This window comes from Camelus dromedarius, chromosome 1 (assembly GCF_036321535.1).
Source record: "Camelus dromedarius isolate mCamDro1 chromosome 1, mCamDro1.pat, whole genome shotgun sequence".
NCBI classification, from domain to species: Eukaryota; Metazoa; Chordata; class Mammalia; order Artiodactyla; family Camelidae; genus Camelus; species Camelus dromedarius.
The window spans coordinates 87,271,170-87,292,176 of record NC_087436.1 but is presented as its reverse complement, the minus strand read 5'-3'; the positions used below and the strand labels follow the sequence as shown (position 1 = coordinate 87,292,176).

Genomic DNA, 21,007 nt, shown 5'->3' with positions numbered 1-21,007 from the left:
AAACCTAATCACCCCCCCAAAAAAAAGACTGTTAGACACATTCTTCAGGGGAAATACAAAGGTAGCTTAAAACTGACCAATAAATACAGCTCTCTGAGAATGTAAGAAAACAACCTGTGACTTAAAGCTACTCTGCACAGAACAAAAATGAGGTGTTTCAGATGTGAAGTTACAGATTCTGATACCACCCACCCAGTATGGCAAAAAAATCAATCCATCCATTCTTCCACATGGAACCACATATCCTCTTGGTAATGGTCTGTTCACCAAGATGGGATCCAGGTGGATGGAGAGGAGAGGACGCCTGCTTGGTGACAGGCCCCAATCTAAAGCCTACAAGCCGGAGAGAGCCTGCTGATCCCAGGGAGGGGACACAAACGCCTCTCAGCCAAGCGAAGGATAGTGAACAGGTGAATTTTCAACAGACTTTTGCATGCTTACACCAAATTATGAAATAAAAAATATTTCTTCAGAGACTTTCAGCAAAATATTTTGTTTCTCCAAATTTAAGAGAAGCTTCCAGTCTTTATTCATACATCTTAAAATACTTTTGAGATCCTACTATATACGTAACCTGGTTTTTAACAAATTAAAATCATAGCATAAACATTTATTTCTCCATGTTATTTCAAACTCCTCCTAAGTATCATTTGTATCCAATGGAGATTAAATTATTTCCCTTGTGATAGAACATTATGATGATGATGCATTTATTTTTTATTTTTACTTTATTATTTTATTTTATGATGTATGTTTAGATTTGTTTAGAGTTGATAAACAGACTGGAGCTTGGAGGCGATCCCCCTAAAGCACCGTTACCACTGAGCCTCACCCCCCAGGAAGGGCGTGGCGGGGTCTGCTCTGGCCTGGGGACGGCACTTCCCTCGCGCACCCCGCTCCCGCCGCGCTCACCTGCCACAGTGAACCACCACCGCGACCAGGTCGTACATGCGGTCCAGGTTCACCGCGTCACTGGAGGTGTTGAAGAGCCGGAGCTCCAGCGGGAAGACCACGCGGTAAGACAGCTTCGTGTACCTGTGCAGCTGCTCCATGTACTTGAATCGCTTGAGGTGCAGGGCCAAGATCATGGGCAGCTTTTTTACTCTCATCCTAAGAAACCATGAAGTAGAGAATCAGTGGTACCTAACCCTGTGAGGGGAACAGGATACACCGCTGCCTGCACAAATGGAGAGCAGGAGAGGGTCCAGCAAATTTCAAACCAGCAAACAGCCAAACTGCTCACAGGAACAGAAGTACGTTCGCTTATGCAGAGCTGACTTCTCCTGCAGACTTAGCTAACAGGAGCCCAGCCAGCAGAGAAAAGGGCAACAGGGGAAACTCTGCTCAAAGGAGACATCGCAGAACTTTTGTACCAATAAAACTATGCTGTGCAACTCCACATCACTGCCCTCTGCCTCCCAGGGAGGAACAGGATTTGGTGGATCCCCCCAAAGAAAAAGGAGGTTGAGGACAAGCAGAAGGGTGCGGTCTGGCTGCACAGGTTCTGAGGACTGACCGGCAGGGAAACCTGAGACACAGCCCGCTGCAGGCCAGCAGATAAGACAGCATGCTGGGCCCACACTCCCTCCCCTCCTGTGCCCCTGGGCAAGTTCTTTCCCTTCTCTGGCTCTCGGTTTCCTCACCTGTAAACACAGGGGTTGGCTTAGGGCTATATTCCCCAAAATGGGTTCATGAGAGCACTGGAGATGTTAACGGATGTGAGGTTTCTGGGGCCAAGTCTGGACAATGCTCAGACTTGGACAATGCTCACCCCTGAAGGCTTCAGACGGCAGGAATGAGCCTCTGTGAGTTACCTTGAATGTGCCACAGCCACGGGCAGGGTAAATTTAACTCACAATAGGGCTTCCCAGGATAATTAAAATGTCAAGTTTTTTTGGCTTCTGGGGGCAGGACACAGGCAATGGCTGGTTATCTCAGATTGTCTAAGAGCTGTGACGGGCTAGGTGAACATGGGCAACCTCAGGTTCTGCAGCAACTTGGAATGGGGCAACTTTCTTATCACCTACCCAGAGAACCGATGTTACTGATTTCTTCGTGATTCCTTATTAAACATTTGATTTTTTTTTTAACCTCTTACGTCTTTTAAATAAGAAGTTCCAATGTTGAGGCAATACTAACAACACTATCAGGTGGTCACTATGTGTTATGCATTATGCTAAGTCCTTTTTGTAATTCCCCTTTAATTTTAAGAGGAGAGTGATCATACCTGCTCACCATTTGTTCACTCAGCAGGAGTACCTGGCACACTGAACAAACAAATGAACAGAATGATGGACGAACAATCGGACGAATGGGCGCACTCCCCCAGGTTGGCATTCTTACCCTAATTTTCCAGTGAGGAGGGTAACTGACTTCTCCAAAGCTACTTGGCAACAAGCCCGTGGGACTGGGACTCACAACCAGATCTGTGCAGCCCCAGTCTGGTTCCTTCTGACTACACAAAGCCACCCTCCGAGGCTAAACCCTTCACTCACCTTTTCTGGGCCTCCTGTTTGCTGCAGCATGTTTCACAATAATATTTCTGTTCACTGCACAGTGTTTCTGTGTTGCTGAAGTCTCTGCAAAGAAAAATATTTTCAACTTAAAAGAGGTCCAATGTGTACTCGGTTTACCATGTTTGAAACTCTCTATTACCTGCAGGGTAATGTTTAAGGGAATGTGGGGAAAGAGGTGAGGAGAAAAGAACCTTTTTGGGAGCAGGTGCTGCGATGCCAGCAGAGCACGTGCACCGGGCTGGGCTGACTCCACCACGAGAGATTTTCAAGGACAGCTTTATTTAATGGAACAGAGAGATCTAAATTAGGGTTTCCAACTGATTCAGAGAAAACCTCAGGGTTTAACAGAGAATACCTGCAAACGGAGATAAAATTACAACAGAAAAATACTAACTACAGTAAAAAGCCCACCATTAGAGTGAGAGTCGAGTCCAAAAACGTCAATCACACAAAATGCAAGGTGACATTATTATGCAGTTAATGACAAACAGTATGTCTCAGGTGGTCTCTATTTTCCAAAGAGCACAAAAGATGATAAAATTTAAGCCATATTCAATGGCCTTCACTTTGAACTAAGAAAGTCCCAAATTCCCAGATGGCTGCTTCCTGCCACTGCCTGCCCCCACCTCCCCACATGCCGGGAGGTAAGAGCTCAGCCTGCCTCCTTCTGAGAACAAAGGCCATTGTGAGGTGACATCCATGTCAGGCGGTTTTACTGGACTACTTGTAGTTTTCATTTTTAAAATGTCATAGCTTCTCATTCTTCTCTGGTCATGGAGTCTACTTAACATTCCTGTGGTACTGCTTCAAAGGCTGAAAAAACAGCCAGAATACAGTAATACCCTCGAGTCCTGAAAAAGTCTTTCCTTACTCACAGGGAGTGTCCTAGCACCAGAATGATCAGACTTTATTAAACAGCAAATGCTATTTACATGGTGTTAATGACTCAGCCATTGAAACAGGGCTTAGCAAAAGAAAACATAGATCGTTCGTTCATCACATGCCTCAATGTGGACTGGGAGTGCCCTGTGCTAGGTCTTCAGAGAACGCCTGCCCTCACACAGCTCACAGTCTACTGGAGACACAGGCAGTGAGCCATTTACACCATTTAGTGTGCACCGCAGGTCAAACAAACCATTTCACACAACTGATTCCCCCATCTAAACCCCTTCAGTGGTTTCTCAGTGCACGGAGGAATAAAATCCCAATTTCCTGCCGTAGCCAACCGGCTGTGTGTCCTCAGACCCTGACTGCTCTTCCGACTCACCCCCTACCCAGCCCCACCTCCACTCTGCTCCAGCCCCACTGGCTGTGCCATGCCCTCCTGCCTCAGGGCATTTGCAGGGCATCTGCATCGGTAGCTCCTTTCCAGATGCTTCCATGGCTGGCCCAGAGCTCAGCCTAAATGTCACCTCTTTGGGGAGGACTTCCCCAGCCACTCTCTCCAAACCCATCCAGCCCCTGTCCTATTGCTGTCTTGCTTTCTTCTGAGCATTTACCACTATCTGAAACCATCCTCCTAGTCATTGGATTACCAAGAGTCAGAGAAACTTAAGAGATAAGCATTTGACATGGATTTGTGATGGGGCTATATATAAACCTAGCACACAGAAGAAGTTTCTCAAAATGAACAGAAAAGACATTTAAAAAAAAGAAGAAAAGTAGTTTTAAAAAGAGAGCTTGTGGAGAATTAAAAGGCTACTTTCTCCTAATACCTAGCTGCCCTCCCCGACACTGGGAGAATGGGAATTTTTAGTAAGAGGAGGACAGAGGAAGAGGAAAGTGGTTTCAGAACACATAGCACTTGGAGGAGAAAGGTAAGTTTCTGTGCAGGAGCCACAGGGAGGGACTAAGGCACTGAAGTGGAAAGCAAAAAATACCAAAAGGGCCATGGAAGGATTATTAAGATAAACTTCACGTATTTTAAGTTTTGCCTGAGGCCATCCCTGAACTTTTCAAAAGAAAAAAATTTTCTCAGTCTCCTATGATAGAGGGCTCATGCTGCCTAAAACATAGTGCTGAGATTTGAAATGTCAGAATTACAGCTCAGCTACAATACGGATTTCATGGCTTCTCTAGACCTGTATCCTAAATTAACCACTATTTATTTCATCATTTCTCTGGGACTGAAGTGCATTGAAAATGTACTGTAATTGATCACCAAAATCCCTTCTGGAAGGAGGCGCCAGAGATCTTACATTTAAATCCTACAATTTTAGCTTGATTTTTTAACTCTTTTCAAAATCAAAATAAATGATAGATTAAAACATCACATCAGAAGCAACAGGCAGGCATGATGTTAAAGAAGAAAATTCATCATTCTAATTTGAGAAGCAAACCCTCAAGAATGCAAACCAGGGGAAGTGCCAGGACGGCAGAGTGGAGACTCACAGCTCACACTCTCCCACTAATACACCGAGAATTGCATCTACAAACCCAATGAACTGCACAGAACACCTACTGAACTCTGACAGAGTGTCTCTCGCTTTGAAATACAGGATTCTCACAAAATCTGGTAAGAGAAAAAGAGAAAGAAAAAAGAAAAAAATCAGTGTGGGACCAGTCCTGCAGGGAAGCAAAGGAAGAAAGGCACCCTCATGCTGGGATACCCCTCTCCCGCCAGGAGGTCAGCGCAGACAGAAGTGGAGCTTCCGAGGCTCCAAGGAGAAAGTGGCAGCCGCTTGGCAGACAGAACTAGGAGACACTGGCACTGAGGGCCCCTGCAATGCCCAGCCCTAGACACAAGCCAGCAGGGACGAGCGGACACTGCCTGCTGGAGATCGGTGACGAGCCCAGGGAGAGGGCTGGGGCCCACTATACCAAGGCAGCCACAGGGGACTGGAGGGCGGTGTGAACTCTGGCTGGGGGTGTATGTGAAACAGAACAGCCTGCGACCCCCATAAAAAAGCACCATTGCTGTTGTGCATGGGGGGCGGGGGGCCCAACACAGCCACACCAGAGCCCCCGTTTTGTCTCCGCTTGGCTCCATTGTTGAGGAGAGGTGTGTGAAGGCGGGACTGAAAGCTGAATCCATACCCTGCGGCCTTGCAACTTCACAAGTGGGACTGAGATTTGTTTACAGCCCCAGGCAGAGAGGGTGGATTTCCTCTCTCTGGACCCTCTGGGACAGACAGGCAGTGAGTGCAGTTCTGGCACACAGCAGGGGCGAATACGGGTATTTACAGCAGGCTGGCCTGGTGGCTGGGCTGTGTTCTGCACTGACCCTGTGGCACTCCATGGGTTCAGGTGTGTGACCGCACGCTCGCTAGGCGGGCCCTAGTGCCTGACATTGGCAGATCTGCGCTGGTGGTTCTTGGGGCCCAGAACTTGGGGGACACCAGAGTGGGTGGCCGACATTCCCGCAGCTTAGGCGGGGCACAAAGGCAACATGAACAAAGAGTCCTTTCTAAGCCTTATAACAAGTGACAGTCAGCACCACAAAGGGCACTTCCCAGTGGACATCTCAGCTTATTCTTCCCAACTGGAGAGCTCCAACCCTGCCTACTACACACCACAGCTCAGAAATGGGTCTAGAAGGCCACACAGCCAGAGAAATGTAAGTAAAGTGAATCAGCAGAGGAACCACTCCCAACTAAAAGAACAAGAGAATTCCCTGAAAGAACGATCAATGAAATAGACCTCGATAGTCTATTAGATCATGACTTCAAAAAGGGGATGATCGATGCAATGAAGGAGCTAAAAGAGACCATCAATAGAGACAGAATACTTTAAAAAGGAAGTTGAAACTATACAGAAGAGCCAATTAAAAAGAGAAAATTCAATTGCTGAGGTAAGAGCTGAGCTACAGGCAGTAAAAAGCAGACTAGATAATGCAGAGGAACGAATAAGTGACTTAGAAGACAGGATAACAGAAATCACCCAGTCAGAACAGCAGACAGAAAAGCAAGTAAAAACCAATGAAAGCAATATAAGGGACCTATGGGATAATATAAAGCGTGCCAATCTACACATAATAGGGGTCCCAGAAGGGGAAGAAAGAGAAAAGGGGATTGAAAAGGTGTATGAAGAAATCATGATTGAAAACTTTCCAAACCTAAAGAAGGAAACAAATACCCAAGTACAGGAAGCACAGAGGGTCCCAAACAAGAACCCAAACAGACCCACACCAAGATATATTATAATTGAGATAGCCAAAGTTAAAGATAAAGAAACGATTCTAAAGGCAGCAGGAGAAAAAGAGTTAGTTACAAGGGAACCCCATAAGGCTTTCAGCTCATTTCTCTACACAAACACTGCAGGCCAGAAGGAAATGGCAAGATACATTCAAAGTTCTGAATGAGAAAAAGCTGGAACCTAGGATACTCTATCTGGCAAGACTACCCTTTAGAGTAAAAGGAGAGACAAAGAATTTCACAGACAAGCAAAAACTAAAAGAATTCAGCAATACTAAACCTATGCTAAACAAGATATTGAGAGATCTACTCTAAATAGAAAAGAAGCAAGAAGCTATAGAAACGAGAAAACCATAATTGGAAATGCGGTAACTACAATGAGTTGCAAGAGAATAAACATGAAGATGCTAAAAAAAAAAAAAAAGGACATCAATATCATAAAAGGTGGGAGTGGGGAGAAAGAAAACATAGATTTTCTCTCTTTTTTTCCTTCATTCTTTTTAGGATGTGTTTGAGCCTACATGACTACCAGTCTAAAGCAAACAGATATACTAAGGGGTTAACATACTTGAAAAATAGGGTAACCACAAATTAGAAATATACAATAGAGTCACAAAAACCAAAAAGAAACCAAGCTAATACAAAAGAAGATTATCAAGTCAGAAAAATACCACATGATATCACTTATATGTGGAATCTAAAAATAAAATAAAATAAAATAAAGACAAATGAACTTATGTACAAAACAGACTCTGACATAGAAAACAAACATGATTATTAGGGACGGGGAAGGGGATTGGAAGGGATAAATTGGGAGTTTGAGATTTGCAGATGCTAATATATGTAAAATAAACAACAAGTTCATACTGGACAGCACAGGGAACTATATTCAATATCTTGTAGTAACTTACGGTGAAAAAGAATATGAAAATGAATATATGTATGTTCATGTATGACTGAAGCATTGTGCTATACACCAGAAATCGACACAACACTGTAAACTGACTATACTTCAATAAAAATATATATAAAGTTAAAAAAAAAAGAGGAATGCAAACCAAATTAAAGCATTAAAACGGGCCAGAAAAGATTAGAATCATTTCCTCTTTTGTCTCAAACAGAAAAAGCTCAGGATCAGCCGGCATCATCTATTCCTTGGGCTTTTCTCCTGCACTTGGTTCTTTTGGGGGAGGCTGGAAAGCTTCCACCCCCACCACGGAACTCTCAACAGTGAGCAGCAGCAGGCAACGCCCAGCAGACCTCTCTGCATTTCTGTTGGGCAGGTGAGCTCTAAGGCATATATGAGGGCAGGTCTAGGTGAGTCAGACAAGGTCTAGTATAAGGATGATGTAAAATGGGTTGGGGTGGGGCCTTCAGGAATATCAGTCCAATCAGAGGAGAATCTGATGTTGCGGAAAAGGCACTCTGAGGCTATTCTGCACCCTTCCCAGCTTTAACATCTCGAAGTACCTCCAGCCTCCTTCATCAGGTATGTATCACCAATATAGACATTTCTCCAGGAAAAAAAAAAAAAAGAAAAAAAAAAAGGAAACATAATTCTGGGCCACATTTGTTTATAACAAGGTTCCCCAAAGGTTGAAATTATAACTAAAATTAGCCCTTTACCTGGTTGGTCTCAAAGCTACAGCAACTGCCATCTGCCCTTTTGAACAGCTCAGGGATTTCTTAGATGGGAGGAGAAGCAGTCAGCCTCCTAACTCCAAATTCTCCTTAACTCCCCTTCTCAAAGAAGGAGAATGGGGAAGGAATACCTTTCCTCCCATTCCTGCACCTACGACCAGCGTTGGCACAACCTTAACTTTTTCTACTCCCTGTGACCACAAAACATCGGGGAAATTGAAAATGGCTTCTTTTTCACAGGAATATCAGGAGCCCACGCCATAAAGAGAACCACTCAGGAGAAAAAGGGCCATCCTGACCTACAGCACACTTTGCAAACAAAGAGATAACAAATGTGTCCTACACACCTGGACCCAAGGAATTTGAGACAAGGACTGAAATGCCAAACCAACAGGAGGCACTAAGGTAACTATGGGGTGTGGGGGCTGGCTCAGACTCCTGGGGATCGGAGAGCAGTCAGCCCCCAGCTTGCACAATACATGACACCCGATGAACCAAGAAGCTCTTCCAGGTTTAAGTCGGTGCCTTTGCCCTGAAAGATGACTTTCTGATGGTCAACGGCCACAGCAAGTCCCTGTAGTCCGTGCTAAAGAGTTCTAAGTGAACCGAACTCCTGCTAGAACAACTCTGTCACCCAGTTCCCACTGATAAAAACAACACTGCCTTGTTTTGACACGATAAAACGTCTCTGAGCTGGGGTATCCTGAGCAGTGGGGAGGCCGGCCCTGACCACTCAGTCCACACCGGCGCCCCCACTACCAGGCACTCTCCTTCAAAGCGTGGGTCCCCGTCCGAGGAGTCCCACTGGAATGTAAGTGCTTGTGAGATGTGTCTCCAACCCTCCCTCCTCTACTTCCAGCGTCCAGAACAAGGCCAGGCTAATTTTAAGTGCTCACAATGCCCTGTTGAAAGGAGGAGAAGGCAGTAAGGACAGGACAAGGGAATTGTGTCTTTATATTAACTCTGGGCACGTTTTCAGCACACAAGGCAACATGCAGTACCTGCAGTGATCCCGGCTGTGTGTCGTGCTTACCCTCCTGGCTGCTTATCTCCCCTCACCTCTCATGGGGACGAAGTTTTGTCCATGAATGATCTCCACACAATGCTAAAGGACGGAGGGGAAGGCAATGCCCTCATCGGTTCTCAGCTCAAAAGGGCATAATTTTTGAAATAACACATTAGCTTAGGAAAAGAAAGTTAATGGTGGGCATCTGTAGCACTTTTCAACTTCATTGTGTGACTCTGTGACTGTGTCTGTGTGTGAGAGACTGATGGAGGCCAAAGTATACATCTGTATTAAAGATTAAAAACTTATTTTAAACATAATGACTAATGACTTCCACTTGATCCTCTCTCTTCTCAGCAGGACTCTTCTCCAGACCACATATACTTATTTTTAATCTCTCTTGGGAAAGAAGAAATAGAAAATAATAGGATTATATTGGTTTAACAAAAAGGAAGATTATCTCCTGAAGAAATACAGGATTTTTTTTCTCCTACTTACTTACTAGCCTGATCAAAAGCTCAGACCACAGTCAGAATTCATGAGGTTACCTTAGACAATGGGTAATAGATGTATTCTGCTCCACATCGACAGAAAGGTCAAGAAAATCTTCATCTTTGCTACTAACCTGAAGCAAAAAAAAAAAAAAAAAGAAAGAAAGAAAGAAAGAAGATATTAGAAACATAATACGTAATACTCAAGTAGCTAAAACTCTGAACACTTACAGTAACCAAAAACCACAAAGGCAGTCAAAGTCATATGTGGCTTTATACATGTATACTTACTGGCAACCAGTTACCTTGAAAACAATCCAGAACAAGAGAAAACCCTAAATTCTCAATTTAACCTTATCTGCATCTCAGCTTTGATTCAGACTTTTCATAACTAAAATTCAACCCAATTTCTCTTCCTGTCCATTCATTTCCCCCGCTATTTCAAAGTAGGAAGGATCGCACAGGTACCCATAGGGCTCAGACTGGCAGAATGGTAACAATGGAAATGCAAGAAGGCCCACAGCCTTAAAAAGCCTCCTGCTCAGATGATCACCCTGAGTTAAGTTGTCTGTACTTCCTGCCAGTCCCTTAAAATCAGTCCCTTCCTCTTGTGCCATCACTCAAACTGCGAGTGTGGCCAGGGAGCCTAGTGTGCTATGGGCTGGAAGGTCACGCTCACTACACATACAGTTGTCCTCTGGCCCAGGAAGTGTCATCATCTGCAGACCACCCCCCATGCTGTCCGTGAGAACAAGCAGACCTGGAGCTGGCTGGGAGCCTTGGCTTACACGGGCCCATCAGACTGTGGACAACTCTCAGCCAAGCTGGTCACCAGCTTTCTGATGCTTTTCTGCCCCCACAGCTCACACCACCCCAATTCGGGGTCTGTGCTCATGGAAGCTCACCAACTGAGGCTTGCCTCCCAGCAGCCCACCAGCAAGCCTGGTGTTCTTCTGTCTTGGAGTGGAAGGGACAAACTAGCTCAGCAGCAACTTTGAGCTGCCCAGGCAACAGGCAGCAAAACGAAAATAACATTCCTGTAAATGTGACAACTATCCTGTGACTCAATACTTCACTGCTGGGAAATTATCTAAAGAAACATTCAGGGATGCGGACACAATCCCTTATACTTTTCCAAGTACACACAAGAATGGGTACAGGCAGGCTGCCCAGCTCCACATCCTCTCTCTGTCACTTAGAAAGTAGATGACTTTAGGCCAGGTACTTAGCCTCTCTGCACCTCAGTTTTCTCACCTGCAAAGTGGGGGCAGCAAGAGTATCTATTTCATACATGTAAAGTGCTTAAAGAAGTAAGCACTCAACAAATCAGGGAGGGGCAAAACATCGTAATGGCCTAAAATGGTCCAAAAGTTGGGAATGGGCTACTGCACTGTGGGTATCACATGAGATTGCTCTCCTGCACTCTGCCATCACCATGAGAAGGGTAACCCAGGCTACCCACTGTTCCCCAGAAGATGAGCGACCCCCGGAGGAGAGCCGTTCTCCCTGAGGTGCCCCAGCCATGCCTGGTCCAGAGCGCAGCCCCTGCCGGCCTGCAGACACATGCGTATGACAGCTGAAGTACAAATGCATGGGTTTGGCCAGGTCCAGGTGGCTCAGGCGACCCCCAGCCAATTCATGGTGGCATGAATTTTAATAAAAATTCAGAGTCAATTTAAGCTCAGAGTTCTGGGGTAGCTTAGAACAGAGCAACAAATAACCAACACATGACAGGCGTTCCTTTTACTGCATTTAGCAGATATTGCATTTTTTACAAATTAAAGATTTGTGGCAACCCTGTGTCAAGCAAGTCTATCTGCAACAGCATTGCTCACTTCATGTCTCTGTGTCACATTCTGGTAATGTGCACGATATTTAAAACTTTCTCATTATTATTATAGGTCTTACAGTGATCTGTAATCAGTGATCTATGTCTATGACTCACTGAAGGTTTGAATAATGGTTACCATTTTTCAGCCATAAAGTATTTAATTATGGTATGAACTTTTTAAAAGACATAATGCTATTGCACACTTAACAGACTACAAAAAGTGTAAAAATAACTTATACGCACTAGGAAACCAAAAAATTTGTCTGACTCGCTTCACTGTGATATTCATTTTATTGCAGAGGTCTAGAACCAAACCCACAATATCTCCAAGGTGTGTCTGTATATTTTATTTTTACTTGTTTATTGTCTCTTTCCCCCTTATTAAAATGAAGTTCAAAAGACTGGCTTCGGTAATGACTAAGATCCTGCCCTTCCAACACTCCTCCAGAAAACTAGAAACTCAGATAACTACAAACAGCAGCTACCTGAAGGCATGGAGGACAAAGACCAACAGGCAGATGAGAAGTCTACACTTGGAGGAAGAGAGTTGCAAAGAATCAGTTCATGGTTTCACAGCCTTTACCTGGGGATCCGTGAGGGGGTAATGCAGTCTTTCTAGACTAGAAGCCAGAAAAACGAATCGGGAAACCATTGCCACTGGGAAGAAGGGAAACAATCTGAGAAGGTATCCCCAACTCTGTCTGCCCACATCTCTGGCTGACCCCTGGGTCACACACATGCACAGGGTACACTCACTGCAACTCAGCTAGAGACAGAAGGGCCGCCCTAAGAGTCAAACTGCTGCCTGAAAAACAGAGTTTGTAAGTTTGAGTCCAACCAAAATAACTACCTGCTAAAACTAAAGAAACTCAAAACTCACTGAAGAAAAACAACAGAACCCAGAGTCTCTCAAATTTAACTTTCTCGATGTCCTAGATAAGATCCAAACTTACCATATGTGAAGAACCAGGAAAATGGAAGACATTCTTAAAATGAAACAACTGAGACCAACCCTGGGATGACCCAGGTGCTGGAAGTAACAAATCACAATGTTAAAAAAGCGATTATACATTCTTTGGTAAAGTGAAATATATACTCATAATGAATAAAAAAATAAGAAATTTCAGCAGAGAAAAATAAGTCAAAAAAAAAAAAAAAGAATCAAATGGAAATTCCAGAACTAAAAAATTAATATACTGGATGGACTGAACAGAGAACTGGAGATGACAGAGGGAAGATCTTGAAGACAGAGCGAGGGAAATTATCCAATAAGAACAAAGAAAAAAAAAAGGAAATAAAAATGAACAGATGTTCAAGAGATCTGTTCAATAATATTAGACATGTAATTAGAGTCCCAGAAGGGGAAGAGTGAGAATAGGGCAGAAAAACTATTTGAAAAATAATTGCTGAATATTTCTAAAATTTGGTAAAAGATATATATTTATAGATTCAAGATACTCAGCAAATACCAAGCAGGATTAAATATAAAGAAGGCCAGCCAATGTCAAACTACTGGAGCCAAAGGTAAAAAAAAGCAAAGTTTAAAAACATCTAGAGAAAAATGACACATTACAAGAGAATGATTCAGTTGGAAGTTGGTCTCTCATCAGAAATTACAGAGGCCAGAAGACAGTGGAACATCTTTAATGTGCTAAAAGAACTATTGAAGAATTCCCATATCCTGTAGGTAAATCCTTCAAGAGTGAAAACAAAATGAAGAGAATTCATTATTAACATACCTGCACCACATGAAAGGTTAAAGGAAGTTCTTCAAACCAAAGGGACATGCTACCAGATGGAAATCCAGGTCCTCAAGAAAGAATGAAGAGCATCAAAAATAGGAGTCATGACATTGTCCTGTGGGGGTTATATTATACGCACATGTAATACATATAACAACTATAGCATAAGGACAAGGTAGGTCAGGGGTGGAAGAAAATGTGCAACCACACAGTGGTAAGTTATCTATCTTTTATGTGAAATAGTAACATTATAAACTGTAAGAGGACTGTGATAAGTGAAGAATATAAATTGTAATCTCTAGAGCAACTGCTAGAAAACAACATACAAAGATATACTAAGAGGAAAATTAAAATGGAACTGTTAAATACACACATACACAGATAATCCAAAAAGAAAAGGAAAAAAGCAGAGGAAGAGGAATAGAGAAACAAAAAGCTGAGGGGGAATAAATTGCAAACAAATAAGAAAATGGAAGCCTGAAGCCCAACCATATCAATAATTATATTAAATATTAATGGAATAAATTTTTCAAGTAAAAGTCAGAAATTGAGTTGGATTTTTTTTTTAAGCAAGACCAGCTATACACTATCCATAAGAGCTATACTTTAAATATAAAGACACAGATCAGCTGAAAATAAATGGATGGAAAAAGATATACTGTGCAAAGAGTTAACATATGTATATAGTTGGCTATATTAATATAAGATAAAACAGGTTTTAGACAAAATTATGAGAAATAAAAGATATTTCCTAATAATTGGGTCAACCTACTAGAAACACATAATCAAAGTATGGAAGTCCCTCATAATAGAGCCTCAAAAATACATGAAACTGGAACACTGTTCACCAATAAAAAGGAATAAACCACATGCTACAACGTAATGAATCTCAAAAATGTTACATAAGTGAGAGAAATCAGACACAAAAGACATATGTTATATGATTCCATTTATACAAAATGTCCAGAAAAGGCAAATATCTAAAGACAGAAAGTAGCTCAGTGGTGGCCCGGGGCCTGCAACAGATTAACTGTTGGATATAAGGGATCTTATTGGTGTGATGGAAATATTTTAAAATTGGATTATTCTGATAGTTGCACAACTCAGCAAATCACACACACACATTAAAAAAAAATCACTGAACAGATGAACTTCATGGTACATAAATGGTACCTCAACAAAGTTTGTTTTTAAAAAGCAAAAACATTCATGAAGCAAAAATGGACAGAATTAGAGGGAAGAACAAGGCAATCCCACAATTACAGTTAGATATTTTAATATCCCTTTCTCGGCAAATGATAAACTAGGGAGAAAAATTTTTTTAAAATAGATAACCTGAATAACTCTACCATCATGACCTATTGACAATTACAGAATACTATGCCCAATGACCGCAAAATATACATTCTTTTCAACTCAGTGGTTCTCAGCAAGGGAAATCTTTCCTTCCAGGGGACATTTGGCACTGTCTAGAGATATTTTTGTTATCACACCTTGGGAGATGCCGCTGGCATCTAGCAGGAAGCAGCCAGGGATGCTGTTAAACATGCACAGGACAGCCCCCACCACAGAGAATGATCTGATCCTACAAGTATATGGTTCTATGATTGAAAGACTCTGCTTTCAAGTACATTTACCAAGATGGATCATGTGTTAGGATACAAAGCATGTCATAGTAAGTTTTAAAAGACTGAAATCATACAGAATATATTCCCTAACCAAAACAGAATTAAACTGGAAAACATTAAGATATCTAGGAAAATACCAAATATTTGAAAATCAAACAACATATTTCTAAGTAATACATGGGTCAAAGAAAAAAACCACAGAGAAATTAGAAAATATTTTGAACTAATGACAAAGAAAATGTATCAAAATTTGTGGGATGTAGCTAAAACAGTGCTAAAAGGAAACCGTATAGCATTAAATGTGTATATTAGTAAATATAAAGAGCAGGGACTGTCTTTTCTGTTTGCTTTAACTGTTATATCCCTAGTGCATAAAGTAATTTCTAGCATTTAATAGGTACCCAGTACATATTTACTAAATAAATGAATATGTAACTGAACAAAAGACTGAACAAATGAAAAGATGTCTAAGCGCCAACAGTGGCATCTGGGTGGCAGAATTACGAATGATTTTCTTTTTATACATTCCTGTGTCTGACTTTTTAAAAATAATTCACAGGCACTATATTTTTTTAATTAGTAAAGCTTTTAAAAAAATCTAAATGGCCCTCCTCTGGGAGATAATAAAAGGATTATAACCAACTGAAACCATACATAATTTGGATAGCTAAAATTAGGTTCTACTAAAGCTCTTGTACTTGAAGAAGGGTGAAAACAAAGAAACACTGTCTCCCTTTAGATGCAAATCTCTTCCTCCACTTAATTGTTACAGGGAGAGAGAAGAAAGGTACAAGTCTAATTAACTGACTGGAGACAGTTACTGTAACCCTCTCAATTCCCAGGGCAAACTGCTTCCAGAATTAAGAGTGTGAGAAAGCACTGCTCGGGTGGACCAGCTCCACCCGGGACATCAAAACATGGCACTAAACCTTTCCATTCGGATTCTTCTCTCTCCCCCGTCTCACACTGACATAGTCAAAAGCAATGAGTGATGATCAAGCAATATTCTTTTTCTTTTCTCTCTTCCCAGAAAGCTGCCAGAAAATAAAACCATTTTCTTCCCACACACAGGGATCTCATTCTGGTTTAACTGAAAACACAGCTTGTCTCCAAGGAAACATATATATCACTAAGACTCCAATACTCTCAGCAGGTCCAGGCTACATCTTATTCTCCTTTCTTCTCCCGCAATTCTGGGCATGGAGTTCCCCCAAAACTAGTGTTAAAAGGGTGGGAGAGACACTACTTGCTCTTATTAATTAATTACAAATCAATTAACAGAATAATACATAGGGCATACATGTAAATCATAAGCTTTGCTAAGTTTCTGAGTAATTAAAATTCTATTCAAATGTGCTTCTAAATTCCAAAGACTCCTTTGCTGGGCTTAGTAGAAAAGGTGACCAGGTGGCAGTTCCAAGCTGTCCAGCCAGGAACTGAAAATGTGCTGGCTTAGAGGCAGTGCCAAAATGCTGGGCTGAGGGGAAAATGGCGACTACAGCCCACCTGAGTCCTGGGAACTCAGAACCTCAGCTCAGTGAGTGATCCCACCTGACTGCGTCGCCCATTCTTAACTCCTCTCCTGTGAAGGGCTCAGAACATCTACTGAATCAATTTTAACCCCTGCAAACAAGTCAAGAAGGAGCATACAATTGGTACTTAATAAAGCAGGTCTTTAGACAACCTTCTAGCTCCAGGAACAGATATAAATATGTCTTAAAGCCACCAAGCATAAAAAAACTCCTACAGCTGATAAAAGAACTCAGCAAGGTAGCAGGACACAAGATTAACATACAGAAAACAGCTGTGTTCTTTACACTAACAATGAAATATCAGAAAAGGAAAGAAATAATACCTTTTAAAATCACATGAAAAAATAAAAGTAAAAAATACTTGGGAATAAACCTGATCAAGGAGGTGAAAGACTCATATGTGGAGAACTACAAAACTGATTAAGGAAGTTAAAGATGACTTATAGAAATGGAAAGATATCCCATGCTCTTAGATTGGAAGAATTAATACTGTTAAAATGGCCATACTACCCAAAGCAACCTACAGATTTAATGTGATCCCTATCAAATTACTCAGAACACTTTTCACAGAAGTAGAACAAATAACCCTAAAATTTATATGGAATCATAAGACTCGGAACAGCGAAAGGAATGTTGAAGAAAAGAATGAAGCTGGAGGAATAACCCTCCCAGACTTCAGACAATACTACAGAGCTACAATAATCAAAACAGCATGGTATTGGCATAAAAACAGACATACGGATCAATGGAACAGAATAGAGAGCCCAGAAATAAATGAACATACCTATGATCAATTAATTTTGGAAAAAGAAGAAAGAATATACAATGGAGAAAAGACAGTCTCTTCAGCAAGTAGTGTTGGGAAAGCTGGACAACCATGTGTAAATCATGTGAAATTTGAACACTCCCTCACACCAGACACAAAAATAAACTTAAAATAGCTTAAAGACTTAAAACATAAGACCAGACACTGTAAACCTCCTAGAAGGAAACACAAGCAAGACATTTTCTGACATCAATCTTAGCAATGTTCTCCTAGGGCAGTCTACCCAGGCGATAGAAATGAAAGCAAAAATAAACAATGGGACCTAATTAAATGTATAAGCTTTTGCACAGCAAAGGAAAACATAAACAAAACAAAAAGAGAACCTATGGACTGGCAGAAAATATTTGCAAATGATGTGACTGACAAGGGCTTAATTCCAGGATGTATAAACAGCTCATATAGCTTAATAACAAAACAACAAACAAACCAATCAAAAAATGGGCAGAAGACTTAAACAAGCAATCCTCCAATGAAGACATACAAATGGCCAATAGGCACATGAAAAAATGCTCAGTATCCCTAATTATCAGAGAAATGCGAATCAAAGCTACAATGAGGTATCACCTCACAACAGTCAGAATAGGCCTCATTAAAAAGTCCATAAACGATAAATGCTGGAGAGGGTGTGGAGAAAAGGGAACCCTCCTACACTGTTGGGGGGAATGTAGTTTCACGCAGCCATTATGGAAGACAGTATGGAGATTTCTTAAAAAACTAAAAATAGACTTACCATATGATCTAGCAATCCCATTCCTGGGCATATATCCCAAGGGAACTCTAATTTGAAAAGATACATGTACCCCAATGTTCACGGCAGCACTATTTACAATAGCCAAGACATGGAAACAACCTAAATGTCCATCTACAGATGACTGGATAAAGAAGTTGTGGTATATTTATACAATGGAATACTACTCAGCCATAAAAAGAATAAAATAATGCCATTTGCAGCATCATGGATGGACCTGGAGATTGTTATTCTAAGTGAAGTAAGCCAGAAAGAGAAAGAAAAATACCATATGATATCACTCATATGTGGAATCTAAAAAAAAGACACTAATGAACTTACCTACAAAACAGAAACAGACTCACAGACATAGAAAACAAAATTATGGTTGCTGGGGGCAGGGAAGGGGGTGGAAAGGGATGAATTGGGAGTTTGAGATTTGCAGATACTAACTACTATATATATAAAATAGATAAACAACAAGTTTATAATGTATAGTACAGGAATGTACATTCAGTATCTTGTAGTAACCTATAATGAAAGAGAATATGAAAAGGAATATATATATATGTATATGCATGACTGAAACATTTTGCTGTACGCCAGAAATTGACACAACATTGTAAACTGAATATACTTCAATTTAAAAAGAAATGAGAAAAAAAAAGCCTCTGAGAATCTCTGAAAACCACAGATTTGCAAAGCAAAAACTCAGTTTAAATGGAAAGGGAAGAAATTAACAACAACAAAATTAAGCTCCAACTGGCCTAGCAAATCTTATGATTCAAGCAGAGAACCACCAACGGAGCACTGAGGCTAGACTGGGAAATTCCCACGCCTCAGTTCTAAAATGCCTTGGTCAAGGTCATCTGGGAAAATCAGACTGAATGGCCCCCTTAAAATCGTCTCTCCAAGACTACTGCAGAATGAAACCATTCGTCTCCATAAACCCCTCAGTTGACATTTGCACTGCAATCACAAGCAACATTTACAAAGGGCGAGAGACCCTGGAAAAGGAAAAAAAATGTTGTTTTCTGAAAGCATGAAGACTGGCACAAAGAGTTTTGCACAGTTGGAGGAACAACCAGCTGAGGCCATCACAACAGAGAGGCTCCCCAGGGGCTAATTTGCCGCTCCAGATCTAGCACAGTTTAATCCCACTGTGACAGTTCACTAATGGTACTGGCAATTCTGACGGAAGCACTCTGTAAAGGCTGCTTGCCCTGGGCAGAGGACGCTACTCAAAGCAGGTCCTGTATTTCTCAATCTGTGAAATAAAACTAACTTATTCCTTCTTTTATACTAAGTTATCAGCATTTTACAGTAACAACAACAAAGCCCGCAGGCTATGTATTTTCTTAGAAAGTAGAGGGCTTTCCAACAATTAGAGCTTTCTAAAAATGGAGCACATCACTTCGGGAGATTGAGTTCCCTCTCCCTGGATGGGATCCAGCAGATGCTGGTGACCGACTGGCTAGGACATCACAGAAGGGACTCAGGCATTGGTAGAGAAAGGATTAGGTGACTCCCATCCAGTTAAAGGATCTAAGAAAATGGAGGTGATTATCCAACTAATTCTGGGGGGTTGGGGTGTAACATTCTTGCCACAAATCTAATCATTTCAGGGGACAAAAAAAATGCAGGTTTTTCAGGAAGCACCCTCTTCCATAAAGACACACCCACACATTCCAATTCTCTTCCACAAACCTAGCATAAATGGTTGGAATCCCACTCTGACAAACTCTACAGTATGACCCAGAAGTTTGGGAGGAATCTTGGCACACAGACTTTCAATTCACAGTAACTCTCCTTGAAATCACAGGGTGGGGTAACAGCTTCTGCAATACAATTATCTGGGGGGTGCAATGTCTGCATTTGCTGGGATCAACTGACCTGTTCATAGACAAAAAAAGAAACTACAAATGCAACTGAGCCTATTATCTGAAAATCCACACAGAGTACCACAAGATGGATTTAGTAACTGTTAATTTCAAAGATAACTAAAAGGATTAGACCAGCTGTCCAGTCTGGGCAGGTTTCCTGGCTAAATGTAGAGAGGTGATACCCCATTGTCTGGTTCCTGTATCATAAGCTCACAGGGTTCTCTCCACACTCCTTCACAGCATTTTGCAATTGTAGTTACAAAACCAATTATTCATTTTGTTGTAAGTGTCTGTCTTCCATACTGAAAGTTCCAGAAAGGCAAGGCTCTCACTGCATTCTCGGTGTCTGTACCTTTACATGCAGATGTGGAAAAACAAAGTAAGAAACATATTTACAGAATAAAAGAGTTCTCATCTATACAGCCACTGTATTACCAAAGTGAAGACATCTGAGAATAGTGGGCATAGGCAAGGATGTGGCTAAATGAGGAGGGGAGGGTATAGCTCAGCGGTAGAGTGGGTGCTTAGCATGCGCAAGGTCCTGGGTTCAATCCCCAGCACCTCCATAAACAAACAAACAAACCTAATCACCCCTCCCCTCTCATAAAAAAGTTAAAAAAAAAAAAAAAAGAAGACAAGAATGTGGACAGATGAAAATGCTTATACACTGGGTGTATAAAATGGTACAACCACTTTGGGAATTTGGTATTTTTCTAATGAGTTTAATGATAAGCACACCTTATTACCTAACAAATTTACTTTTCTGTATCCTAGAGAAATTAGACTTATGTACACTAGATTATATGTATTGGAACATTCACAGCATTGTTCATAGTTGCCCCAAATTGGAAATGACCAAATAGCCACCAACAGTAAAATGGATTCATGAATTGTGGTATATTCAGGCAATGGAATACTACATAGCAATGAAAGAACTAAAGCATCATGCAGCTACACAAGTAAATCTCATAAGGGACACTGAGACGAAAAAAAAAAAAACAGGACACAAAAGAATACATGCTGTATGATCCATTCACATAAAGATCAAAAA

General features: G+C 41.5%; 1 protein-coding gene across 4 annotated transcripts in view; it reads right to left on the bottom strand.

Annotated features, from left to right (window-relative positions):
• The window catches only part of USP46 (ubiquitin specific peptidase 46), a 58,400-nt gene that overhangs the window by 6,910 nt on the left and 30,483 nt on the right, over positions 1-21,007 (bottom strand). For all 4 annotated transcript variants that reach the window (XM_031434708.2, XM_064486714.1, XM_031434715.2 and 1 more), the window contains exons 5-7: positions 9,845-9,921; positions 2,496-2,579; positions 913-1,110 (exon numbers count right to left, since the gene is read on the bottom strand). In XM_031434708.2, coding sequence (XP_031290568.1) covers positions 913-1,110; positions 2,496-2,579; positions 9,845-9,921 — 359 coding nt within the window. The remainder of the gene's footprint in view (positions 1-912; positions 1,111-2,495; positions 2,580-9,844; positions 9,922-21,007) is intronic.